The sequence below is a fragment of the Parasteatoda tepidariorum genome, chromosome X2, assembly GCF_043381705.1.
Source record: "Parasteatoda tepidariorum isolate YZ-2023 chromosome X2, CAS_Ptep_4.0, whole genome shotgun sequence".
Classification (NCBI taxonomy): Eukaryota; Metazoa; Arthropoda; class Arachnida; order Araneae; family Theridiidae; genus Parasteatoda; species Parasteatoda tepidariorum.
The window spans coordinates 14,035,342-14,063,309 of NC_092215.1; the positions used below are offsets into that span (position 1 = coordinate 14,035,342).

The 27,968-nt window shown below is 28.9% G+C and overlaps 1 protein-coding gene and 1 long non-coding RNA gene across 8 annotated transcripts in view; one reads left to right on the forward strand and one right to left on the reverse strand.

The window, feature by feature from the left end:
• Positions 1-27,968, forward strand: part of LOC107454859 (cytotoxic granule associated RNA binding protein TIA1-like) — a 975,013-nt gene that overhangs the window by 930,484 nt on the left and 16,561 nt on the right. For 6 of the 7 annotated variants that reach the window (XM_016073996.3, XM_016072550.3, XM_071188070.1 and 3 more), the window contains one exon: positions 11,976-12,035. The exons of the other annotated variant lie outside the window; for it this stretch is intronic. In XM_016073996.3, coding sequence (XP_015929482.1) covers positions 11,976-12,035 — 60 coding nt within the window. The remainder of the gene's footprint in view (positions 1-11,975; positions 12,036-27,968) is intronic. 7 annotated transcript variants of the gene reach the window in all.
• LOC107457276 (uncharacterized) overlaps positions 1-27,968 on the reverse strand; it is a 110,406-nt gene that overhangs the window by 46,293 nt on the left and 36,145 nt on the right. The window lies entirely within an intron of this gene.

Here is a 27,968-nt window from a genome sequence, read left to right on the forward strand (position 1 = left end):
GCAGGAAAAACTGTTGCCATGAATGGGTGAACCTGGTCTGCAACTATGTTCAAGTAGCTTACAGACGTCAGGGATTGTTCTATGAGGATTATGGGTCCTAATGTGCCCTATGAAAACATTGTTCCTGGGCGAGAAACCATGAAAACCTGGGCTAGTCCATTGTTATAGATGGATGGTGGTCATAATGTAATGGCTCTTCGGTGTTTATTTCTATAGCAAATATCGCAATTTCTATCATTGTTTAAACCTTCAGAAGGATAATAAATATTTTTCTGATGTTGTTCAAGTGTTTTTTTCCCTTGAGTTTTGCGTCGTCACAACAGCTTGTGGAAGTTTGTAATCGTTGCACAGAATCTCCGCTGAATACTAATTAATTCAAACATTTAGATGTTTCTCTCGAATATCACAAACTTATGAATACTATTTTAGAAGTTAGCTGTAAAAAAGGACTTGCTGAAAAAGTGTCCTAAAGGACCTTTTTTTTCTGTAAATTCTATTTTTATAAAAAATAGTTTTTTTTACGTTATAAAAATAACGAAAAACTAAAGTCTTGTTCCAAAAATAGCTGCTTTTGAGATAAAAAATAATCTGAAATGCAACAAAATGATGAATATTTCAAATGGGAATTTAGATACATCGTTACAACGGTCTATTCGAAACTTGTCCGGTGAATACCCTTCCGCGAAATATGAATTCTTGTAATTAGGTATTCATAATTTGATAAAAATTCTTAAATTTGAATACGAAAGTGTAAAAAAAAAATTTGCTAATCTAGAGATTTAATCCCAAATAATATCAGTTTACTATCCCAAATTATTTCGGGCAAATGAAAAAATTTATATATTGGTCTTTGTGTATGTTCACATCTGAAAAATCATCTGCTTTACTTTCATTTTCGCTCGCGAACGCCATTTTTTTTACCCTTTTTTTCTACGTAAATTCATCAACCATTGTATATACAATTATACAAAACACGTCTGTAGTCCCACGAATAGCAAAGCTCCCAAACAAAAATTGGCAAGCTTCCAATCACAGCAGATTATTATAATTTTTTGTTTTGCTTCCTGCCGAATAAAAACGTGATAAAACAAAACGTATTGACGAATACTGCTATGCTCGAGTTTACTCGGAATAATGAATATTTGCAATATATATAAACCCGAGTTAACTCGGGATAATCGGGGAAGCTGTTAAGAAGATATCTATCATTTTGTGTGTTAAAACCATTATATGTTTACATCACTTCAAAAACTGATTTAGCTCAAAAAAACTGTTATTTAATTTTCTACCAATACTATATATTAAGTAAAATAAGCATCTCTTGTATTTTAAGATAAAAATAAATTACTGTCTAATATCCAATACCTTTTTATCTTAAGAATATATCCTGAATTTCATAAGCTCCTTAACTCATTTATTTGATATGTTTTTAACCAAGTGTGTATTACATAATTACTGAGTATGGAACCTCTAAATATGTAAATAGTCACTTAAAGCAGATTAGATGTAGGCTATAATTTTAGGCCAACATTTTCTTAAGCACCATGTGTTAAATTGTATTACTGCTAACATTTTGTTAAGTACCCTATAATTAGGCCTTTAGACTGCCTTCTCTCGCTTGTAACCTCTAACCAAGTAGCCTTATTTATATTACGCCTACCTGCATTACTTACCGTGTCTACTTAGTACTTAAATGGGGCTCGCTATTTATTTTATTTCTATCTAAATTAATTCAGATATTCGCTTAGTTAGATGACGAATTTGAAGAGTTTATTTATGGATTTTGAATATAATTCTAATAAAATAAATCTTTAAAGGCATCATCTTCAAATATTTTAGCAAATCATGTCATATTTTATTTAACCGAAATATTAATAAAAACAGATAGAAACAATAATGAATGAAAAGCATAAGTCTATTTTTATCATTATATGCTAGAACCCTTATGAAAAATAGATTTGTGAGAAAATACATCAAATAAATATAAAAATAATCATCTAAATACATCATATAATAAAACAATAATCATAATATAAAAATATTCAAGCATTATTGAATTATATATCGTAAAATGTACTTATTGTAAAAAATAATTATGAGGAACTAAAAGCTTCTTTATAAGAATATTAAATTACATACTTTAGTACAGTATTCATTTTTAAGCATATTTCTTATATTTTAAAAACATTTTAATTTGTTATTATTTAATTTAGGTTTTCAAGATAAAATATCAGGTGGGCGTGAACTAACACTGCTTGCATAACTGGCAATAATCTGTCTTTGTGAAAAATCAACTGCATTCATAAGAAATATTTTTAAAGCAGATTTCATGGTCACAAAAATATTACCAAGCATTAAGAAATGAAAAGTTTAAATATACAAAAATATTTTATTCTGCATGTAGAATACTTAGTATAAATAAAATGATAAATTTACAAGTATGAAAATTATTTCGTAAAATCAGATAATATAAACAAACTTAAAACTAAGCAAAAGTAAATATTTTTTTCCATTTTTTGGAAAAAGTTGCATATCATTCTTCCGGAAAAATTGTAATTATGATGTACATCTGCCTGCGGAAAGAAATTCTAACCGTTTTTAAAGGTTGCACAAAAAAAAAGATTATTTTTCACACTGCATGTTTAGAACTTTTCTCGAAAGTTTCTTTAAAACTTCACTTTTTTTCGAACTAGATATTTATTTTTATTTAATTGAAGTTATTACTTTATTATTAAAAAGAGTTATTCTTCGAATTTCTAAAAAGAAGTCTTAATAAAAGAAAGTAGGATGCTCACAGAATAGTGACTTATTACTCAATATCTACTATTTTCTCAAATAACGCATTTTGATTTAAAAAATTTAAAAATCGTTGAAAGAACTTCTTGTAAGTCTTAAAGTAATTAGAGAAAAAAAGTTAAATAGTGAATACCATAAAATTAAAGAAGTTTAATGCTAGGCATACATGGCATAAAAAGTACTACAGTCAAACTTCGCTATAGTGAACATGGTTTATACTGATCTCCCGGATATAGTAAACGAAATGTTCGCTCCCGTGCCTTGCTATACATATATAATATTTTTTGCGGATATAGTGAACCAAAATAAGAGAGGAAATTGGATATTTTGAATTTTTTTCTGTCTTCGACTGATTTTTTTTTTCTTAATTTTTTGGTAATTTTGAAATTTCTACATAAAATACCTATACCGATGTATAAAACCATCTATTGAGGGGAATGTAACCTTAGGTATTTCTCTCGTTTTCTTCTTCTATCTCAGTTTCTCCTCCCTAAATAAAGACCATCCCTAAAATTTTTGTACGCAGAACGAAGTGTGATAAAAAATAAAAGTTAACACACTTTCTGTTACTACATATTGCTTTTTATCATTTTTTTTATTTCTTTTTATTGGGCATTTATTTAAATAATGTGTAATTAAAAGGAGCAAGACGAAAAATTAATTAAAATTGTTTGCAGTATGGATATAGTGATTCCATCTAGTACGGATGCATATTTTTTAGTTATTTAATAAATAAAGTGCATTAGAATTTCTTTTCATTTTTGTATAAGTTTATTTATTATTATTATTATTTAGCTTTATTGAAACAAAAACGTCTAGCTTAATGATATTCGCGGAAATTAAGTGGATAAATTAAATAACAGGAATTGAAATTTTAAATATAAGTAGATTATGACGTTGAATATGGACAGATATACATACCTGCCAACTTTTACGCATTTGGCGCAAAATTTTATTTCTATATTTAAAGTGGTAGTAAAATGTATGGTTTCTATATATTCCTTGCATTTATGAACTTAATTTATAATCTTTTTGCTCCACCACTATTTTTTTAAAAATTAATCATATATAAAAATAAGTAATACTGGTTTGGTAGTCCGCACAAGCTCGTTCAAAATACAGCGAATGTATCTGCCTGAAATAGTAAATTAAATTCCATATTGCTACCACTGGGGAAAATCATCCTCGAAAGAATTAAAAGTTGGCAGGTATGGATATATTTAAATGGACTAGATTCTTGAAAGTGTTGATTCGTTTTCGACGATACCGAATGCTTAACTCGAGACTTTTCCAACTATTTTAATTATTTTTTTAATTAAAAATGTAGAATGTATAAATTTTACTATTTTAGAATTCTTCATTGCAAGCACTGACAAATAGTTAGCAAAAATAATGAGAGAAATTAACAATAACCATACTTGGAAAATACTTTATGGCAGAAACAGGAATTAAAATTAATAAATTTTAAAATAAATATTATTTCTAATTGTAGCGAAATTCCTATTTACTCAAAGAATACTAAATATAAGCGTTAATGTGTATTTAAATATTTAATACATAATAAAACAAGAGAAGACATAAACTGCAATAGTAAATATTTACTTAAAAAGAAAATTCTTAAACTCAAGTAAAAAAGAAAAATAATTAAATAAAGATGCAAAATTAAATTACATTTTTTGAATTCTGCATTAGCACATAGACTGTAACGACGATGGATTCATATTTTTCAATGAACTAGATTTATGAAAATACTGATTTGTTTTAATGCAATACAGAATAATAAAAATATCCATCCGATATCTAAATGTATACTTTTCTATCAAATCTGCGACGAATTTTGATTAAGTAATTAGGTTGTAATGGAGCATTACTTTAACTTAAAAATAAGTGAAGTAAAATAATATTTTCTATAAAATTTAATTCCACTGATTTCAGCTGAATATAAATGTTGATTCACTCTGAAGAGCTGCATAATCATTTCTTCAGATATTTTAGCAATAAATAAACAGTTTGAAGTTTTAAAATATTTCTTTCATTTTGCAAAAACTCTCAAAACCATGAACCGTTTTTACTTATAATTTACAAAGAATGTTCATACAATATAAGAGATATCAAAACTAAAAGAGCATTGAAATAACATTAGCGGATGGAGCGGCACGTTTCCATTCAGCACATGTGACGTGTCATAACCAATCCGGGATTGTTTTCTATTGCATTACTTGCGAAGGCCTTTTTGGACAATTTAAATGTTTAATAACTAAATAAAGAAACATTTATCGAAATTAACAATCAGATTTTCGATTTCAGGAAGGAATTTCTAATAAGTTAGGATTGAAAATAAAAAAAGACAATGTTTGCGGCTAATTTTTTAAATTTATTTTGTCGATCAGAGATAATGCATAGAAAATAAAATAGGTTTTACCACACAAATGGTTGAAAGCTGAAAAATAATAGCATCTCAAAGTTGAAGAATGAAAAACTCTTGTAGTCAGTTGCTTTGGCACTCGTTTGCAATAAAAAGCCTCAAACTTTAGAGAACGTTGAATGTGATTTAGTTGTTCTTAATTTATTAACCGCTTCACTGATTATCCCGTGTTAACTCGGGTAAGTATGTATTGCAAATATTTACCATCCCGAGAAAACTCGGGCTTAACAAAATTTGTCAGTACATTTTGTTTTATCACGTTTTTACTCGGTCGGAAGCAAGAAACATAATCTGCGATGATTGGAAGTTTGCCAATTTTTATTTGGGAGTTTTGATATTGGACTGTGGGATTGCACGCGTGTTTTGTGCGATTGTAGATACGATGGTTGCTGAATTTACATAGCAATAAGAGAAAAAAAATGGCGTATTCCTCCACTGACTTTTGAAAAGTATCACTCTGCCTTGTCCTTTGTCTTAAGAACTATCATACAAAGACAAATAATTGTTCTAATACCTAGAGAAGCAATTATTAAGCTTTTTTCATTTACCCGAAATAACTCGGGATAGTAAACTGATTTTAAATTCTTACACATAAAAAAATTCGAATTTTAACTTAAAACTTTAGTATTATGTTTTGTCTGTTTTATCTTCTTGTATTTATTAATAAAATGAAAAAAATATGCTTATTTTTCCCTGATTATCCGGTGTTAACTCGGGTACGTATTATCGTCCCTAGAAAAGCAAAATCTAAGCAAAAGAAAATAATCCCAGATGATTGCACATATTTTTATGCTTTGAAATTTAAATATAGAGTTATTCCACAATATTTTGTCCAAGGAGTGCTAATAGTTTATAAAATTCATTGGTCACATTTTCTTTATATGAATGTCTAAAGTCATGCAGTTTATTTTAAGTGTGCACTATCACCTAAGAGATATTCAGTACATTTAAATGCAAAATTTTCGAATTTCTTGTTGCGGACTCTGTAGTGAAAAGCTGCCCAAATCCTTTAAATTTCATTTTTCTTTTCTGTTTCTTATTTAAAATAAAAACATTTAATGAATTCTAATCTAAACACATGCTTCTTTAGTTTAGATTAATTAATTGTTTTTTTGTTTTTTTTACTTTTTTTTCCCCTTACAATTAGAAATTTGTACCTGTAAAACACAGAACAAAAAACCGCTTTGTTTTCTTTCTTTCTAATAAACACATATCAATAAAAAAAATTAAGTTAAAATTTACACACCATTTTGAAGAAAAAAAATTTATTCTCAAGTAAATTAGAATATTATCAAGATAATATTTGTGTTGAACTCTACAAAAATTCTACTCATCATACACGTTAATTATGTTGATTTGTAGTAGGCATTTTTACTTAAGAAAAAATACTATAGCATTTCGTTTCGAATTTATCAGGAAAATATTAAAGCATTTAAACATTTTTCAATCATTATGTTCTTTTTAAAAATTTTAACTGTTCTTTATAAGTAATTTTGCAATTCTTTTTAAATAATTTTACTGTCCTCCTTGAATAATTTTACTACGAAAGGAAAAGTACTTTGAATAATTCTTTTAATAATTCTTTCTACTTTTAAATAATATTACATGAAAAGCCCTTAAAGACAAACCTATTTTTTAGCCGAAACAATTTCGAAAATATCATTTCTGGAATGTAAACAACAATTCCAATTTTGAATCGGAAATCAAATATTTACCAATAAAACGGTAAAATTAAATGGGATGAATAAATAGTTGGCTCTTAAAAGAAATTTTGTTTGGTTAAAATTTGTTTTAAAAGATTAAAAAAAATTCCAGAAAAATACCGTCACCACAAGAGTTCTTAACGATTTGTTTACAAATATTGTTGTTAGCGATTGTGAGATTTATTAGCTTGGCGGAGAAAAAACTAATTCGACAATTTCATTGATGGGGATTACGAAAGTGTTTTAAAAATAAGAGAGCGAATTAAAAGCAATAGTTATTAAATTTTGAGCAAACAATGTTTGGAGAACCTTTCTAAAATTAAAAATACTAAAGCATCTTAAATCACTTGCCGGAAGAAAAAAAAATGCCCTGATGGCATAGGAATGAACTTCAAAGATAAATGCATTCTACCCACGGTCTAGTAATGATGTAACAGAAAAAAGGTATTTTCTTAACTTTCGATCTTTGCCAGGTTCGCTTAATTTAGCTTTATAATATTGATTAACCGCTTTTCTTAGCAATTTTTATGAAAACAAAATGCAAAACATCAACATATTTTTTTATTTCATTAATAAATACAAGGAACAAAAACAAAACATAATACACAAGCTCTAACAAGGGAAACTAGGGAAGTGTGACTCGCCAATTTTGAAGTAAACTTGTGGGATGTATGCCTTATGAAGAATAATTTTAGGGGGCAACATTCGTTTCGGCCCATAGAAGGTCCTGTGAGAGATAAAAAATAATTCAATGTAAAGAAAAATCGATATTTTATTACTTCAATGCTGACTATTAGTTATTGTAATTATCTCATACTCCAATTAATTTTGTGGTACTTTCACGTACTATATAATGCAGATTTATTGTCAAAATTGATTTCGAAAATTTTATATATCTGTAGTTTTTCAGAAAAACCTGTTAGGTTAATTTTAAAAAGAATTTGACATCAAATTTCTTAATTTTTTTTTTTCAAAAAATTTTCCTAGTTAATTGGAGTATGTAATTGCAAATCAATTAATAATTAATAAATCAATAATTAAATAACAATTAATCTATAATTAAATAATAATTGATTATCAATTAATAATTAATTTGTTAATTATTTAACTAATTAATTACAAATTAATTGGAGTATGAGACAATTACAATAACTAATAGTCTGCATTGAAATAATAAAATACCGATTTTTCTATATATTGAATTATTTTTTATCTCTCACAGGACCTTCTATGGGCCGAAACAAATGTTGCCCCCTAAAATTATTCCTCATAAGGCATACATCCCACTAGTTTATTTCAAAATTGGCGAGTCACACTTCCCTAGTTTCCCTTGTAAGTTGAAACTTAAATTTTTTATGCTTGAAAAATATTTAATTTACTATCAGTTTACGATCCCAAATTGTCTCGGGCAAATGAAAAAAGTTCAATATCAGTCTTTGTATGTGTTCATATTTTCATAATCTGAAAAATCATCTGCATTACTTTTACTTTCACTCGCAAACATCCTTTTTTTACTCTTTTTTTTCAATGTAAATTCATCAACCATCGTATATACAATTGCACAAAACACGTCTGCAGTCCCACAAACAGCAGAACTCCCAAACAAATTTGGCAAACTTCCAATCACAGTAGATTATCATTATTTTTTGTTTTGCTTCCAGCCAAGTAAAAACGTGATAAAACGAAACATATTGACGAATTCTGCTATGCCCGAGTTTACTCGAGATAATAAATATTTGCAATACATACACACCCGAGTTAATTCGGGATAATTAGGGAAGCGGTAAAAACAAGTTTAGAAATGTTTAAAAATTAGTCTTGGTAATTTTTTTCTTCTTTTAAAAATAAAGAAAAATCTGAATTCAAAAATGATTTGCAGATTGATAATCTGCAATGCCTGCTACCGTGGAGGGTGTCTTTTTCCAAGTCTACAACTAGTACTGCTCGAATAAAAAGAAATACACCCTTGTGCAAATTAATTGAAACAAACTCAATAAATTCAGAAAACTAAGAGAAAATGCTATTTTATTTAAATTTATACAAACTCAAAAATTTTTAGTACATAATATAATCTCCACGACACTTTATTAACATTTGGACATGATTTGGCATGGATTCCACTAATTTTTTGCAGTCATTTATAATATTTGTGTCCTTGTACCACACATGAATTAACGCCGTGATTAGCTTCTCCATAGTTGTACAGTCCAGATTTAATAGGCGATTCTTGCATATGGCCCGGAGATTCTCAATTGGGTTGATATCTGGAGAGTTCCCTGGCCATTCCAATGTCTCAATTTGATTCTCAGACATGAATTTCTTGACAATTTTGGACATATGGCAAGGAGCTAAATCCTGTTGAAAAATCCCTGTTCCATCAGGGTATCGTTTCTTCAACTCTGGAACAACTTTTTTACCCAGAATAGTAAGGTACTGCTCAGAACGCATCATACCGTCAATAGGCTGCAAAGGTCCAACCCCATTGTAACCGAAACAACCCCAAAACATCCTCTTTAAAAAACACGAAAAAAAAAGTTTGTTTCAATTAATTTGCACAAGGGTGTAAGATCACCAATGCTGCTGTCGTAATCAGTTCCTTGATATCCATTTTCCTCACTAAAGTTTGTACATACATTATTGAGCAAAGAAAAAAAAACTTAACGAGTATGATCCACCTGCTTATTCTAAAATTTTCGATTGTAAGTGCCTGTGCAACCCCCAATCCTTCGGCTTTATTTTACTGCTCCTTTACATTTGCAGTCTTTCAAATAGACTTCTTATAAGAAATCAAATGTCTCCTCATAATTGTGTAATGCTGCTGACTTACACGTGCTTTTTTTTTTATGTCACTTTAAAACCCGTATCACTCTTAAGCAAGCATATCTTACATAAATTCGTATATGAGTCGCATATATTTATTTATTCAAAGTAGCAACGAACAAAATTTCAATCTGTAAAATATTTTGTAAAAATATTGCTTTTTTTTAATGTTTTTTTTTCATTATTTGACTTTTCTTTTATTTAATTATTTTGAAGATATACATAGTTTTGCATAAAATTTAAATAACTGAATTTGATTAAAACTAAACGATAATTTTCACTTAGTAAATGCCAGATTTATGGTTAAATTTCTTAGAAAAGCAGCACAAAATAAAACAGTCTTTAATTTAAAAAAATACTCATTTAATTTGAAATAGCTGAGAGTGAACTATACAAAAACGTTTGCATACATATACAAAAGAAAGGGTAAATTTAATTCTACAGGTACAAGACTCAACAGTTGTAACTAATTTCAAAACAGAAGAACTAACATCTTGTATCACTGATACGTTTAAAAAATGAATATTGTCTAATCTAATTTCACTTTTTTTCAACTAAAGCAGACTTTGTTTTATGTTGTAATCGTGTAATCCTCGCAGGGAGTTCCTCTTCTTGCATAATGACAACAAACGACATACAATCAGCAAACTTCGTTCCACAAGGAGATAATCTCTTCAGTTAATATGTTAATTAGTCACTTAACGTTCCCCTAATGAATTCCCACCAAATCTAAAATTCGATTCTCATTTCCAAGAAAGTAATTTTATGCCTATCACTATACTTTTCTCTTCTCTAGAATTCATTAAAGAATCTTATTCTACTACATTCATTTCAAAATGCATCTTTTCAGATGCAATCAACTTTTAAATATGAAATTCTAATTTATAAAACTTTGTATTTTAATCCCATTTAAATTTTTAGTATTCTTCATGCTTTGTCATGTTATAAATAAAATACAGCGCTTAAAATAAAAATAAAATCTTTAATAACGTTTGATCTAAAGATCGGATTTTAATGTACTGGGACAATCTTTATAAACTTAAATACTCTCACTGATTAGTGAAAACAAGATTTTAAGTTATTGAATAAAGCAGGAAAACTTAACTTGTCTGAGTAAATATATATATTTTAGGCAGATTTAAAATTTATACATTCAAAAAATATGGACGTTAGTAGCAATCTAGAAAATGCGATTCTAAGTTTATTTAGGAAAGCTGTCGAAAATTTCGACCACTCAATGTTAATAGTTATTTTTTATTATTCCATCAATGTTATTGTTGAAATGTCATTTTAAGTAAAATAGTTATGCCTATAGAGTTGTTTGTTCTATGTTTGAGGTGTATTTAATGCAAATATTTGTTTCAAAAAATATCAGTTTATAAAGTTTCTTCATAGGCTTCTGCCTCACAAAATAAAAATCAAATTTCATTCAAAAGATGACAAAGTAAAATTACAATCTCATTTCAGATGCAAACACATCTTTAATAAAAGGTAGAGTTAAAAGTAGTGGGAGTAATACAATAGTGTGCAGACTATCCAAAAATTGAAACGAAAATAGATCATATTAAGTAAAAAATATGCGAAATAAAACAAATTCAGTGAAAAATGGAAAATAATTTTTTTCTACTTTAAATTTTATTTTTTTACCAAAAAGGTGATTTTTTTAACATTTCAGGTGTTTACAAAGCTAATATAACACCAAAAAAATTTATTGGTGTTTAAATGTCTACAAGTGAAAATGAGAGTTTAACAAAGACAGATAATTGTCAATATTCTGAACAAATGGTAGAAATAAATTAATTATATTACAGTGGGAAAGATGTTTATATAAAGCAATTTAGTGTTTTGATCAGACACAAAAAAAATTGATTCAATTAAGTACTTTAAATTTATTTATCCATCCTTAAGATAATTTTTCAAATATTTCAGTATTTTCTTTCAGTATTTTAGTATTTATGCAATAACTAAAAACATTTCCAAAAAATACATTAAAGTAAAAAAATATTGAAATAAGCCTACTCCAAATTTCACGAAATTATGTTAAATCATTTTGATAACTATATTGATAAAAGTTGAGAGAACGTAAGAGAATGGTGAGAAAAAAAAAGCCGTTAAAAAATTAACATGAGTCGAAGTTCAATGTAAGAGTCAAATTTTCATTGAAAACAAAAAACTCTGAAAAACACTTCGGGGAAAAAAATGAATACTTAATTTTTTCCTTTTCCTTCTAGCAAGAAATTTTGGCTGTAGAAGCGGCTGAAAACAAAGGTTTCCTGGCTATGCTATCTCAGGTAAGAATTTCTCCCGACTGCAAAATTTATTTAGAAAACCACTCAACTCAAGAAACTCAATATTTTATTGAAAAAAAACAGTTGTATTCCGATAGCTAAATTTGAAAGTATTAAAAGAAATCGAATTATCATGGCAATTTTCTGACCAACTGATTTTTTTTCATAACATGCAAAGTTTCATAAAAATATTACAATTATTTAATGTAAATTTTTTGTTTTTAATTTTAAAAGAAAATAGGTACTTACATACCTGCTATTAAGACTAGTTTTTGATACATGTAAAGAATATAAATCATTCAACTCTTATTTAACAAAAATTAAAGATTTTTGTCTATTTTTTTCTCTCAGAAATTAAACGCCCATTTTTAACATTTATTGAACTGTATTTTGCAACTTTTGATAGTCATTCCCAATTGTTATTTGACAGTTAGGAAAATAAACATATTGTCAAAACATCAGCTTTTCCCAAATAATATCCTGGTTACTGTAAATTATGCTTTATGCATGGCATATTTCTATTTATTTTCATTACATATTTTTAACCCATATCACATTATGTACTAGTGAAGGACATAAAAAATATGAAGTTATGAAAAGAAACATATTGTCAAAACATCAGCCTTTCCCAAATAATATCCTGGTTTCTGTAAATTATGCATTCTGCATGGGTTTTTTTCTATTAATTTTCATTACATATTTTTAGCCCAAATCCTATTAGGTACTAGTAAGTGTGATAAAAAAAATTATGAAGTTAAGGAAAGGAACATATTGTCGTCAATATATTAGCCCTTCCCAAATAATATCCTGGTTACTGAAAATTAGTATAAACATGTTGATTTTAAAATGGACTGTAAATATAACAGATAAAACTTGTTAAAGGATTAAAAAACTTCTTCCCGGAAAGAAAATTTTTCATTTTAAAGAAAGTTTTCCTTTCAGATAGTTAAATTCTCAATAATAACTCAATCATTGTAAAGTATACTATCCAAGTATTTGGTCAAAAGTTATCAGATTTTTAAGATTCTTATAATTTTAAAACTGATATATTTTTACAAAGTTACAAATTTTATTTAAAAATAACGAGGTTTTTAACAAAACGGGAGTTTTAAAATTATTGACATTTCTGCTTTCCCACTCATGTGTCATCTCAGGGCATTTTAATCTGGTTTTAAGACATTTTCCATGATCAGGTGGGAATGCACAGGTGTTGGTGTGCTCACTTCTAAGCAATTTTCTCTGGGTTTGATTCCTCTCAATGAAGAAGTACTTTTTTCAACAATAACGAAAGAATTTTCGGAAATTTCATTTTTCCATCGTGGAATATGGAAAGAGTACATTTAATCAAAAATGTTTGCTTAAAAATGATCATTTAGGAGTTTTTTGAATTAAAAAAATCGATTTAAAAAAAAAAAAGAGTAATGAAATATTTTGTATGTAAGAATTAGAATCTTAAGCAATCTCCAAAGTTTCTGCAAAAAATTTAGAAAAAAAAATGATTTTTCAAATTTTTTTTTCTGAATTTGTATAGAAGATACCGGTAGCGTCACTCTGGTTGAATTTTCTTTACGGGCAGTATTTGACGTTCTGAAATCATATACTAATTGCCCTGGGGAAATATGGAAAACTGGCAAGCAGCCAACAAGGACGAATCGAAAAATTTCACTCTGATAGGGAAGTAAAGATTTTTCCGGAAGATGGCGACAAAATAGCTAGTCTTCTGGTTAACACTCATGGGCTCATGACAGTTAATCGACAGGTCTGTTTCCGTCTTCAACACGAATAATTACTTTTCCTCATAGTCCCTGGTTTATCAGTTTAAAATTTATTCGAATTATTCAATTACAAATTATCAAAAAACTAAAGTTTGCCTTGAATGCGTCATCAAGTTTAGTTCATTCCACTGGCGAAGAACATTATTGGTTATAATATGTTACTTTAACTTAAGAGTTGTCTTTATTCTCTTCGTCTGTGTTTTAAATGCGATCTAAAATTAGAATCCAAATTCTAATATTTTGTACAATAAACTCTAAGGCTCCTGTCTAATACAATAACAATTTCTTAGTTAAATTGGAACTCCATCGTGAATTTTTTTTAAATTAATATGTTAAGCGGGAGTTGTTTAACTGTATTATTTATCGCGCATTTTGGCAAAGTTTACTCGAAATATTTTTGGAAATATGCACAGAGATGATAATTTTAATTGAAGTATACTGATAAATTTGTGCGGGCAATATTTTAAGTTACGGAATCACACATAGGAACAACGTACACTTTCTCTAAACAAGCATTTTTTTCAAGTCTTTGGATTTTATATTTTCAAAATAAAGGGTAATTGCAATCGGGGTAATATATTAACACGAAAGATTATGCAGAAATGCAAGTTTGGTGCCCTTTGTTGTTATTTTTACTTTCTGTGTATTTCCATATCCCCAAAAAGTAGTATTTTTGCATTTCTATGTCTTCTGACCTATTTAACCGATTCCTTGCAATTTTTATTTTTTATTTGAATTGGTGTAGAATAAATTTGTGTAAATTTTGTATTCTTCATAATTCAAATTTGTTCCGTCGCTCACAAATTTATTAAATCAGTCTTTACAACAGCATATTTTTTTTATTTGTTTTGTTAGTTCCAAACATAAGTCAAACTATGCAAAAGGTCAAATTTTAATTAGCAGGTTCAAGTTTTTGTTCGCTGTTTCGGCTAAACTATTAGGACCCTATTTTCTAAACTTCGAAAACCCCATTTAGAGAGTCAGTAAAAATCCTTTGCGGAAAAAAATGCTTGTAGTTTTTTCAGAGAAAGATCTATTTTGCGTTTTATTTCATAACTTAAAATATCATCTACACTACGTAATTTTGCATATTTAAAATGAGATCCCTCAAACAGTCCTTTTACTTGTAATACTGGATCAAAAGTTAATAAGGTACATCAAACTTACAGATATTCGTTTATCCAAATAATACAATAAATATTGGGATAAGTCCTATAAAGCGTTTTTATAATTCAAATATTAAATAATTTTTAAAACAAAATAGTTATAAAGAAATAAAATTAAGGGATGTCTTTGGAAAAAACAAGAATTTTTGTACAGTTTTCCTTCCATTGAGTTTAAAGACCCATTATTACAATTTAACGATTTTATTATGCATAGAAAATAATTTATTAAATCGCCAACTCTTATAAACATCTGTAATATAGTGGTTCAGATGCTTACAATTGTTCAAATTATTATATGACAAAACTGTGGACATAATAAAAGGTATGTGAAACTGAACATTAACATTGATTATAAATCAGACAAATATACTCGGATGATAAAAAAATTAAATAAAATTTACACTAGTAAAACACTAGTAATTATTATTTGAGTTGAGTGGTTTCATTGAAATTAATATAAGTGACAGGCAGGCTTTGAAGGTTTCTTAAACCATTTTCTTAAAATAAACCGTTGAAATCAACAAAGAGAAATTATGGAAAATTAACTATTAAAATTGCAATCTTTATCACATGTTTTCATTTTGTAATAAACTTCGCCCATAATTAAAACTATTTATAGAAAGATCTTGTGCATTAACTTCAAAATATATTTATGCTAAGTTACTCAGTTTATAAAACAGTGTACTCTTTTATGTTCAGTTTATAAAACAATAAACTATTTTTTAATAGATAAAATTTTGTGAAAAAAATAAAATTTTGCTTACTAATTGAATTTGGTTCTTCGATTGCTTAAAAATTTTAATTTTGAAAGACTAACTGATTGTTTTTAACTCTCAATATAGATTTATTGCAGACAAGAATACTTTTACAACCTAGAAAAAAGCATTTTATTAATATTTTCCACTCAAAACGAAACTTTTATTAAAATAAAGACAAAAAAAAAAAATTTATAAAAATTTTATTCGTTTTTATGAACTTGAATTATCATAATTTTGAAAATAAATTTTATTTCATCCATTTCACGCTGTTTGAACAAAATCTGATAAGGTAGATCTTTATTATTTATTTTAATTCCGCATTTGTTGGAACTCAATGTTCATTCCTCTCTTTTAAATCTACACGAGATTTAGAGAAAGCTCATCTGACGTGAAACTGACGCTATTTTGTAAAACTGAGAAAACAAGCAAGTTGCTACGTAGCAAAACGAAAAGCAATAATTTCTGACGATCGAAAAACTCTCATAAGATAATTTTTATGCATGAAAACTCCTAATAGAAGCAATTTTGATAAAAAGTGATCTCTGCAGCTTTCTAACCGGAGACGAAAAGAAACCAAGAGAAGGAGCTGATGCAATTGCCAAATGGATTTCCAATGAACCAGAAGCTCATGCTGATATCATACTTTCAAATAATTCTAGTGAATTATCTCAAGCAAACAGTGTTAAAACTTCCCAAGAACTGTGAAATAAGCTGAAAGAAGCATATGAACAGAAAGGTCATGCTAGAAAACAGGGCTAAAACAACTGCTCTTACAAAAATGAGCGAAACAAAACTAATGAGCGACCATATAAATAAGTTCCTTACTCAAGTGGATAAATTGAAAAAACTGGATATTAGACTGCTTGACAATTGATATGGAACAACTGATTTATGGAGTAGCGTTCTTTGCAGCCGACTAATAAGAGTAAAATCAAGTGTAGAGGGCGTGACAGAGCAGTACCGATTATCTGTATAAAAGCAGCGAACACAATCTCTTCATTCATTCGAAAATTCATATTTGATATTTGACCGAAATAGCACCATGGGTAGTTGAACTTATTACTGTAAAATTCAGATTGGTGTTGCAAAAATTAAGAGCAAAATGTTACCAAGATATCATTTGAGTTCCTACGATCGTGGACGAGCAATTAGACGCAGCAATGGAAGTGTCAAAAAGTGTCACCAAAAAAGACCCCTAAAGATGGAAATGCTATGTGACAGCATGCCTGTGGTCGTTGTAGGAACACCACACCTCAAGAAGAATCTCCAGTAGGCGAAAAAGAACAGAAATATTAGACAAAAGATAGTTGCAAACCTTGCAACCGCTACTGGCATACATGTTTCTCCTAGAATCAACTCGTGGCGATAAAATCAAGTTGGTTTGCATGCACAGAAACTTGTTCAATGTATCCTGCCTTTACCATGCCATCACCGAGAAAGATTTAGTTAGTGTATTTGCTGGGGTAACCATCAGTCGTCAGAGTATTATCCTCAGACGAATCTTGACTCACTATGAGAAGTGATTGTGGCTACCAGATAGTGTGGAGAGAGAGGAGAAAACGCTGTGCACAACAATAGGTTCAAGAATGTGATTGTAATGGCCCAGGCATGCAGTATAGGCAGGCATCATGAACAATGGTTGAACACCACTTCAAATCTTTCAGCGAGGTAACGTTTCATCGCAGAGGTATTGCAGAGTGATTATTCTGAATCATGTTTGTCTTTTTAGGGGTGTGGCAGGTCCAGACTTTCCGCTAATGGTTGTCAATGCACGACCACGCAGGGGACCTAAAGTATCGGGCACAGTAGAAAATAAAGATATTGACCGTATGCAATGGCCTGTGTACTCCTCGGACCTAAATCTTATAGAGTATATGTCTGGGATGCCTTTGGAAGACGTGTTTCGCAAAAAACACGCCATTCTCAAACCGTGCAAGAACTTAAAACCCCCTATAGAAAGGAGCATCCCATAAGAACTCTTCGATAGTTTAGTGGATAACATGAATAACAGATGCAAAATGTACATTAATGTTCGAGGTAATCAAACATTTTACTGAGATACTCATTTCTGTTTCATTCTAGCAAGATGACCCATTTTTCATGGCTGTTTAGAAATCGTCAAATAAGCACCTTTTTCATATTTTATTTTATTATTTTTCGATATGTCGATATGTGAGCTATTTTTCCTAATAATAAATGCATTTTGTCTATTCAATATGTAATTAGTTTCATTCCATCAATCAATGTATATTATATTTTATTAAGAAAAATATAACTCTTAGCAATTGTCAAGCAGTGTAATATTGACGATGATTTGCTGACTAGTTAACTGCTTTATAGTATTCCCGACCCATACGAAAATTCTCGAATGGCTATTAAGTCAATAGATGACCTACCTACTCGGGTAAAGCTGAAAATTAAACTTTTAGAAGAATCGAATACAATGAGAAATGAAGAATCTTCTTATATTGAATCGCAATCTGCACTTTATACAAATCAAACACAAAAACAGCAACCGAAATCTAGCTACGAAAACTGCAGAGAAAATGAAAACAGTATGGCTTCGAATAATAAAAAATTTCGGATGAAATGCATTTGCTGTTCTAAAATCGGACACAAAATATCTGAATACCGAGAGAAAATAGCCAACAGTAAATGCACTTCATTTAATCATTACACATCAATGTTTATGAAAGCAGGAGAATATACCTCGTCAGTTTCTACGAACATCCACCACAAGGAAACCCTTTGGTGCCTAGATAGCGATACAACTTCTCACATGTGTGAAGAAAAATAATATTACGAAATAGAAAAAAATTACCGATGTTTTTTATAAGAGTTAGCCGTCAGAAAGCGGAAGATATCGGTAAAAGGTGAATTTGGATAACTGTTCAGAATATATAGAATCAAGAATGACCCGTCTTAAAAATGTGCTACTTGTCCCGGAATTTAAAAAAAAATTGGTTTCCACATCAAAAGCAACCGAAAATCGAAGAACAGCAATTTTTACAGAAAAATAAGCTAAAATTCTTGAAACCGATTGGAGATTCTAATGACCCCTTTCCGAAAAGGAAACTTCTATTTCGTCAATCCAACAATTGAATCGGTTTCTGTTGTTAACTAATCTATAGAAATTAAAGACTGTAAGACTGTTGAGAGGATCAAATTTCGACTTTAACGATTCTATTAAGAGCAAAAATTTTGCATCCTATCAAAACATAATGCAATTCCCTTTCCAAAGGTATTCAAATTCAGAAGTAAGCAACTACTGAATCTCAACATCACCCTGACGGCTGGGGACCAATGAGAATACCATCACTTGTCGTCCAAAACATTTTGCAACTCTCATCGACAACAAATCAATCTACAACGTGTTCAGTTTCCTTAAAATGAAAGATAAGTTAAAGCCTTTATAAATTACAAAGCTCAAGTAGAAAACCAAACAAGGATGAAAATCAAAACACTCCACATAAATAACTGATTAAAATATTGTAAAACAGAATTCGAAACTTATCATCAAGAACAATGTATTCGGAGAGAAAAATCAGCTGTTTTAAGACCGCAACAAACGGAATCGCTAAAAGGTTGATCAAAACAATGGCCAAACACAATCTGGACTCCCCTTTCCTAGTTTCTATTTCTCATGCTACATACGTAAAAAATTGATCTACTTCAAAATGTGTAATTGAAAACTTAACTTCTTATAAACTGTTTCTCAGAACCCAGCCTAGTTTATCCTATTTCAAAGTTTTCAGACAGAAAACTTTTGTTTTGAGCAAAAGCAAAATTTGATCCCACATCAAGTGAGCATATGTTTGTTGGTTATTCAACAAAAACTAAAGTTTATAAGGTGTGGAATAAAAAGTAAGGAAAAACAATTGTACGCTGTGACTTCAGATGCATAGAAGAATTTTATAATTTCACGCCGATTTCGAACTCCGATTAAGAAGACGTCACACGATTGTGACATCCAACCAATCACGATTTAGTCCTCTCCAAACGCAAAAGAAGAACTGCTTTCAATATATAAAGAGCAGGTCAACCTACTGCTCTAAAAATGAAAGTTTGACTCATAGTGTCAAAGCCTGCTCATAAAAATATTATCGGCTCTAAATAGGTGCTAAAAGTTAAATTCAAAAATGATTAAACATTTCGAAATTAAAAAGCTAGAATTGTTGCTAAAGTTTGTCCTCAAAAGCTTGGAAGAGATTTTGACGAAGAATATTAACTTGTTGCAAGATTAAAGTCCATTAAAACTGTAATATCTTATTCAATAGTAAACAATTTAAAAAGATATCAACATAATGGCCTATGTCAACAGATATTTAAAGGAAAAAATCTTTATCAAGCAACCTGTAGGATTTTTAGTTTCTCCCAAAAAAAGACGAAGTTCGCCTTCGGAAACGTTCTTTATGTGTATTAAAACAGGTCAAGCCTAGAATGGAACACTAAGTTGGACAACAAACTCAAGTCTCTTGAATTTAAATCATTAAACGATGACAAATGCGTCTATCACCTAAAATCAAGAACTGCTAAAATTATAATTGTTGCTTACATTGATGATATATTAGTTTTTACCAACAACAATGCTGTTTGCCATGATGTCTATGATGAACTCTCAAAGACTTCTAAAATGAAAGACCTAGGACTGCATTGAATTTACGCAAAACAATTCATTGATTATATCTCCAACATAGTATATCAAGGATATTTTACAGAGATTCAACACGCAAGAGGCTAAATCTATTTCGACAACAATGGACAGTAGTTTAAATTTAATGAGAGAAATGTGTCCGAAGGAAGAAAGCAAAGAAGCCGAAATGCAAAACATCTCATTAACTTAAGTGAGATGCCCTCACTTTATGTCATTGCGTACGTCATAGCTTCTTAAAATACTCCTCAATATTAATGCATTCATGGTCCAGCCCTTCAAAAGCTTCTTGTGTTGTTTACCTATATTATTGTTATTACTCAGAATTGGGACGGCGTTTCAACACCGGTTATAAAATCTATTCCTGTCTCGTTCTTCATTATGTTTAACAATAAAATATTTTCCTACGAACTTTGTTAGAATTATTCTGGAACCCAGCCAAAACTATTAATGTTCATTACTTACATTTTGATTAAACTTCGAATGTGAATAGTATTTATTGATGTTTTCAGAATATTTTATTGAATTACTATCAAATTTACATTGGTAGTACGTTATAAGATTTTACTAAACTTTTTGTTCTAATAGTATTAACTACATGCTATAAAAATGGAGGAGTTTAATTAAAGTGTTTATCCATGATTCTTAACATAATCAAAATTTAGAATACAATTGTAAATTTCTCATTAATTATAGTAAAATGTTAAGTTGATTTTTGTTTTTCTACAGAAATATTTAGAATGTTTAACAAAATATAGAGCTGTCATGATTTCTGTATCTTAATTTTGAATAATAATTCGTGGGAAGTATAGGTAATAGATATATATATATATATGCAGGGTAAATAAAGATCACTCGTAATACGTATTTTTGAAATCCGTATCAAAAAAGAAAACATTGCAAGTTATGGTAATCGCAAGATAACATTTAAATTAGATTAAAAAAACTGTTATCGACATACAATGGAAGGCGAAATAAATAAATAAATAAATATAAAAGTCTAAATTAGAGACAAACTCGAAGGTGTTTCTTATGATCATCCCACAACTCTATCTGTTTTCACTGGTAATCAAATCTGTCTTCTTGTTTATTACGTTCACCCTACTGTACTGTATTTTGTCAGATTTTGATTACGTTTTTGCTCTTTTTCTTTCTTTTTTTTGCTTAAATATTACTTTACAACCCCCAATGCGCGTGCTTTTTTGTTTTTCATTTTGATAAGGACTCTAAAAAGTAGATACTAAGGGCATCTTTACGAAACACCCTTTAGTAAGTATTCAGATATAAATATATATGAGTAATCGATATATAAGAGACATGTGACTGGTTCAGACTTAGCAACAAAAAAAAAAGACTGAAAAATCGCAATAACAAAAAAAAAGAATTTTCCTGGATAAAAAGAATACAGCGTGATTTATCCTTGATTTTATTCTCAAATGTGACTGATGGACAGAAAACATATGATTCAATCTGTTTTCACCAGTTGAATAAACGTTGTATTTAAATATAAAAATGATAAGATTGGTCAAATCTCCCATTTGTACTCTACTTTTAAAAAAATCCTCTTTTATGTTGTATTACAAAATACAATCCACGTATAATAGTTATACTACATTCCTTTTACGTAGACTTTAAAAAATGTGCTCAAATTTTAGAGAGTTGGTCGTTAATTTATACAGCCAGCTCATTTCTTTAATTTCTATTATTTGTAACGAAACAGAACCAAAAACAAAACTACAACAATATTAAACCTTAATTTATGCAGCCAGCTCCCTGTTTGACAAAAATACAGTATTCTTTGAAAGAAAATTTCAGCGAAATTAGTAGCGTTGACCTTTAATTGATACGTATGTTATATAATGCTTCCTAATTCAGTTTGAGGGTTCACGCCCTTTTCTATGATGGTTACAGCATTACGTTTATGGCACAAAGGTTCTGGGTATAAACCCAGTCTTCATCTAAGAACATTTCTCTCGTTCTTTCTTTACGACAACGAAAAAGCTGCTCTTCAATAGATAGCAGCATCACATAATTTTGCAAACTTTGCGATTCGCCTTGATTTGACAAACTTGTCACCAGAGCTTCAAACAAGTATCAGGGCTGAGAACCTTTTCAAGCGCAACGATAATTTACAGTCAGTGGGCAGGTATTTAACGTGAAAAAATTTACAGTCAAACCTATATTTATATAATCATTATAGCTTTGCAGCTAATTTAGGGTAACCGTCAGTGACTAGAGTATTTCTTACGGGTAACTTATCGTAATCTACCGATGAAATTTATGTAAGCATTCACATAATTATCATTTTAGTAATTTTGATCAGTTTTTTTTCGTTAAATATTATGTGACAGAACTACTCAATTTTTAGAAAACAATATATTTCCTAAAGTAAAATTTTTCTTCAATTCATTGAAATAAAATATTTAATGGATAATTAAATTCTGGGTTCTTTCTCTATAAAGTAAATTTCAACTTTGATTTTACTTTTTTATATTAAAAAACTCTGTCCTTATTTTGCTGTATGTATTTCTAACTTCTATTTGTTGCATATATTTTTTACTTCATTCTTAAAGCACTTTATTTAAAAATATGTATGTATTATGCAGCATACATTTGAAACTTCCTTTATTTTAATATGAAATATTTGCTTAATAAATATCGGGGTTAAGATCAATGTAAAATTGTGAAATTCCATCGATGTTAATTTTTGGAACGGACAACCATGTTAGATAAAATGTTTGGTGTAAATGCAGAATTTAGTTCAGCATAAATAAAGAAAATTATTATTAAGTTGGCTAATTATTTAGCGATGCTTGAAACTTATCTGACAAAAATTTCTGTGTTAGTTTATTTTTAAATTATGCAAATTATTTATTGTAAATATTTAAAGCTGAGAAGCAATCATTTAGTTAATAAAATATTCTTTATTTACAAAAATTAGTTTAACATTATGTACACGGAACAGGGGAAAATTTGTAAAACTTTTTAATAAAGTTTGTTTTTATTTTATCATTCTTGCATAGTTAAAATTCTTAACTGAGTGAGGAAAAGTATCAAAGGAATATTCCTTACAAGTCCTACTTTTATATAAATTTTAATTTTGTGAGAAACCTTAAAATAACGCATGTTTAATTAATATACGCATAACTGTGTATCAATTTTAAAATTTTATGCATAGTCTAAGCATGCAAAATAACTTTAAATTTTGTTTCCATAAATTTATTTTCGAAAATTAAATTATTAATTATTGCTCTCTTCAAAGTTTTATTATTTGAAAATCTAAAATATTCGTAGGGATTTTTTTTTTGAGAATATTTTAGTAATAACACATTTAAATTAGTTCCTTCTAACCCTTTATTTAAAACTATAATAAGAAAAGTATAAAAATGTATTTTCAAAACAGGGTACAGTACTTTCATATTTTAGTTAGTACAATACTTGATCTTCAAAGAAAGTGCAGATATTTTCCATAAAAATATTTTTTTGTCTATGTGCTTCAGTTACTTTTTTTTTATTTCTATTTAAATGCTAATTTACTTGTTAAATAGTAGCGCAATTTTTTAATCGCAAGGAATAAAACAAAAGCTTCTTTTGCAGTTATTTATTTTTTAATGTCTTGTCTGCCTGTCTTTTAATATCTTTCATAACATGATAATTTAATATAGCAGGAGGGCAGAATCACTTTGTATATCAGCCAGGAAAGCTTTGTTCAATTTATTTATGCATACCAATGTTTGCAATTCCTACTATGAATTCACACTATTTTTAAAGCATAGTAAACTTTATTTTCATAAGTATTTACTGTATGTGTTATTGTTGCTTTTTAATGACATAATGAATTCACGCTAAGGCTTATAAAATATTATATTAAATGCAAAAATAAATATGCAATATTTAGTGACTAGCACTGAAACCATAATATTTCTTCTGCAGCTTTAAAATCTGTTATAAATTTGCTTTATTTTTGAAATTAAATGCTTCAAATAAAACACTTAATTAAATGTTAAGTAATTTATTTCAAAGAGTTTTTAAAGTATCTGATTACTATTTTTTATGCATAATTTAATAAATATTATATATTTTGATGTAAATTGTAAGATGAGTACCAAATAACTCTCTAAGTGCTTGTTATTATGATTTAAAAACTTTGAAAAAAATATTATTCTGAGACTACAATTTTTGTAAAATGATTTCAGACAAGTCAAATGAAAGTATTACAAGCTACATTACACTTTTGAATTCTTGTCTTAACCTGTCAATTTCCTAAAAAGTTTTGCATTTATTTTCAATTATAAATCACAATACAAACATAACAAGTTTATTAATAAATCATTGGTTGCAAAAGCGAAACAAGTAAAAAAATTTGACCTATGTAAATTATTTGCTTAACTAATTCACGAAAGAAATAAGAAATAAATATAATGCACACAGAACATTTCTTACTGACTCATTCAGAGCAAAACTTTTTTTGAAAATCAACTAAAATATCTAATTATAAATTGAAAATAAAAAATGAGAGATTGAATGAGCAAAGAACTAGAATTATATTATGCTTGCAATTGTATTATATGCCACGAATCTTTAAAAATGAATTTAGGTATAAAAATTATATTAATTTAAATTTCGGTTTGAACAATTTTTTTTTCATGATTACTAAAAGATAGGAGCATTTTATAAATGCTTCACATGAAATGTATGTCACTTTAATCTAAAGAATGAGCTTTATATTTAGTGAAATTTTCTTCCTTAAAATTAACCCCTTATAACTTTTTTTTCTAATTTAACGATTCAAAAAAAATAATAAAACTTTAAAATATAATGTTTTATATGTTTAATAAAAAACAGTTATAATGTTTTTAAAACAATGTTTTCTAAAACAGGCTTTTTATGAAGCCCATATATTATTCAAATCTTTATCTTGTCAAACAAATTTTTTCCAAAAAAAAACAACGATTGCGAAAAGAAATAAAAAATCAAAGTTCATAAAAAAATAACATAGCTAAATTTTGTCGCAATATTGTGTCAAGAAAACTGGAATTTTCATGGATCTGCTACTTTAAAGACGTATACAAGAAATAAATGGTGTCTCGACAGTTCGTCGTACAGATTTTGTTGTGGAAAAATTTCTCTTGCACAATTCACTATTACAACAATTCATCGCAATCACGATTGTCACTAGAATAACTCGTCATAGACACAATTCAAAGCGAAAACAATTTGTTGTAGGCACAACCCGTCCCAGCGACAGCTCGTAGTGAAAATATAACGTCGCAAGTACAACTCATCATGTAAACATCTCATCTCAAGCACAACCCGTGGGTATAATTCATCGCGATCACAATTAGTTGCAAGCACAACTCGTTTTAGCAAAAATTCGTCTTAAGCGCATTTTCTTGCTCTATTGATGAAATACATGTTTATCTTTATGAAAAAAAATTTAAAGTAAGGATTTTAGTGTTGTTCCCACAAGTCACAAGCCCTTCGTCCCTCATTTATTTATATATATTCGCAAGATANCAGCAATGCTATTTACTAATATTTTTTTTAAAGTTCTTTTAGTATTATAGTATTAGCGAATTGATATTTCGGTAGAATCACCTATATATATATATATATATATATCAGTCGTTGAAAGGCAGACCGAATTGGGGTTTACGACTACTAATATTCAACTCCGTAGCTTTGTAGTTTTGAACCAATCCAGAAGAGAAGGCAACTCCTGGATCAGTAACCGCCAAACGCATTGATTTTCTATGGGAACATGGAGGACTTGGCGACTCGACAGATTTAACGTGCATCAGTCACCATTTACTACCCGGCGAGTCTTCCGTCGGCCGAAATCGAACCCACGGACTCTTGGACATGGGTCCAGTGCTCCACCAACCAGGCTATCCCGGCCTTCCCTCATTTAATTAGCTTTTGTATGAGTTTTGTTTGCTTACTGTATTCGTGTCATAAAAACCACAAGATGTTGCATATCGTCACTACAAGGAGTTGAGCCCGTAAACGAAATTTATTGGGCCTTTCTGTGACGAGTTCTATCCACAATGAGTTGATGCTGCAGCGAATCATTATCCATATCAGTGTGCCAAAATACAAACCACCATTTGGGTTCACTTTAAACACTTTTAAATTGTAATCATCCAATTCTTGAGCTCCCTCTATATTAATAATCTAAATAAAAAATAATAGAAAAATGGAGGCTTAAGTTACCTTATAGGTCAACTATAGCCAGTAGTAATAATTCTAGATTTGACTTATACTAGTTGGTGATGAAAATTGTTAAATTAAGTGCATATTTACTGATCAGAACACTTAATAGTAAATATAAAATGGTAAAAAGGCAAATAAAATGATAAATGGTTATTTTTTGCCATTTAGTGTTTTGTATAGTTTAAAGTCCACTAAAAAAATTCAACATGTTAAATTTGATGATCGGTTTAAAAATGTAAAAGGAACTTAGCTTTCCTAATTGATTTTTATAAACTTACAATGTCTGCAATATTTACATCTAAAGTTTGGTGTATGACTTTTAGAGGCCTTTTTTGCCCCGTACATATAACGAAAAAATAGGGTTCCAAAAAAAAAAGTTTAACCTAGCCTCAAACCGCTAAATACTCTCTTTAAACTTTTATCATCGTGTGTGTCAATTTTTGACGGGGAAAGGAAATAGAGAAAATAATAAAGAGCTTAATTATTGTCATCGAGAATTATGATGTATTGTTTCCGGTGTGTTAAGCTGATTCAAATTAGAACAAATTTGAGTAAAAATTTATAAGTTTGTTTGACTAGTAACTATATACTAATCTTGGATTGCTATCTAGAGAAGTAAAACATTTTTAAATATGAATTTTTTTTACACTGAAATGAATGAAATCAAATACGGATCTATACGACTCCGAATATGAAAGGATTTTTCGTATAAAAAGCATATTTATTTATACTTTTATTGTTCAAATTGTATTTATTACAATTTTTGAACGTAGCACTAAAACCAATTATAGTGTGAATAATTTTGATAGTTCGACGTTTCAAAATGTAAATAAAGATAAGATGGATCAAGGAAAATGACATCAGGATAGTTTCTTTTTTAACTATGCTTAGTATCTCATTAGAACAAAAATCTTCTTTTATTTACTTTCTGTGCAATATATTGTTCGCTGCATTTTGTCGCCTCTTTTTTCTTCTCCGTTTTTTCTTTAAGACAATAAAGAACAAAAAAGAAGTTTTTCTTTGGAGACTGTTGATTTACATGGCTACTTGAAAATATGCAATGAGTTTAGGTCGTAAATACGTTAACAATCGCAAAAGAAAGCAATAACAACAAAAATTGGGTAAAAAATGTCATATAAAACTAATGAATACTATGTTTCTAACACCTAACATCATTATTTGCTCTCATTTCTTATTTAATTGGCATAAATGTGTGTACGTTGTGAACATATATTTTTCGTTCGCCTCATTAACTTGCTATCTTCATTACCATCAAAACCGCGCATCTTCCAAAAGAAAATTATTTAGAACGGACATGTCCCATTTTATTTTATACTCGTTTTTTATTCACTTTTGGCTCCACGATATTCATT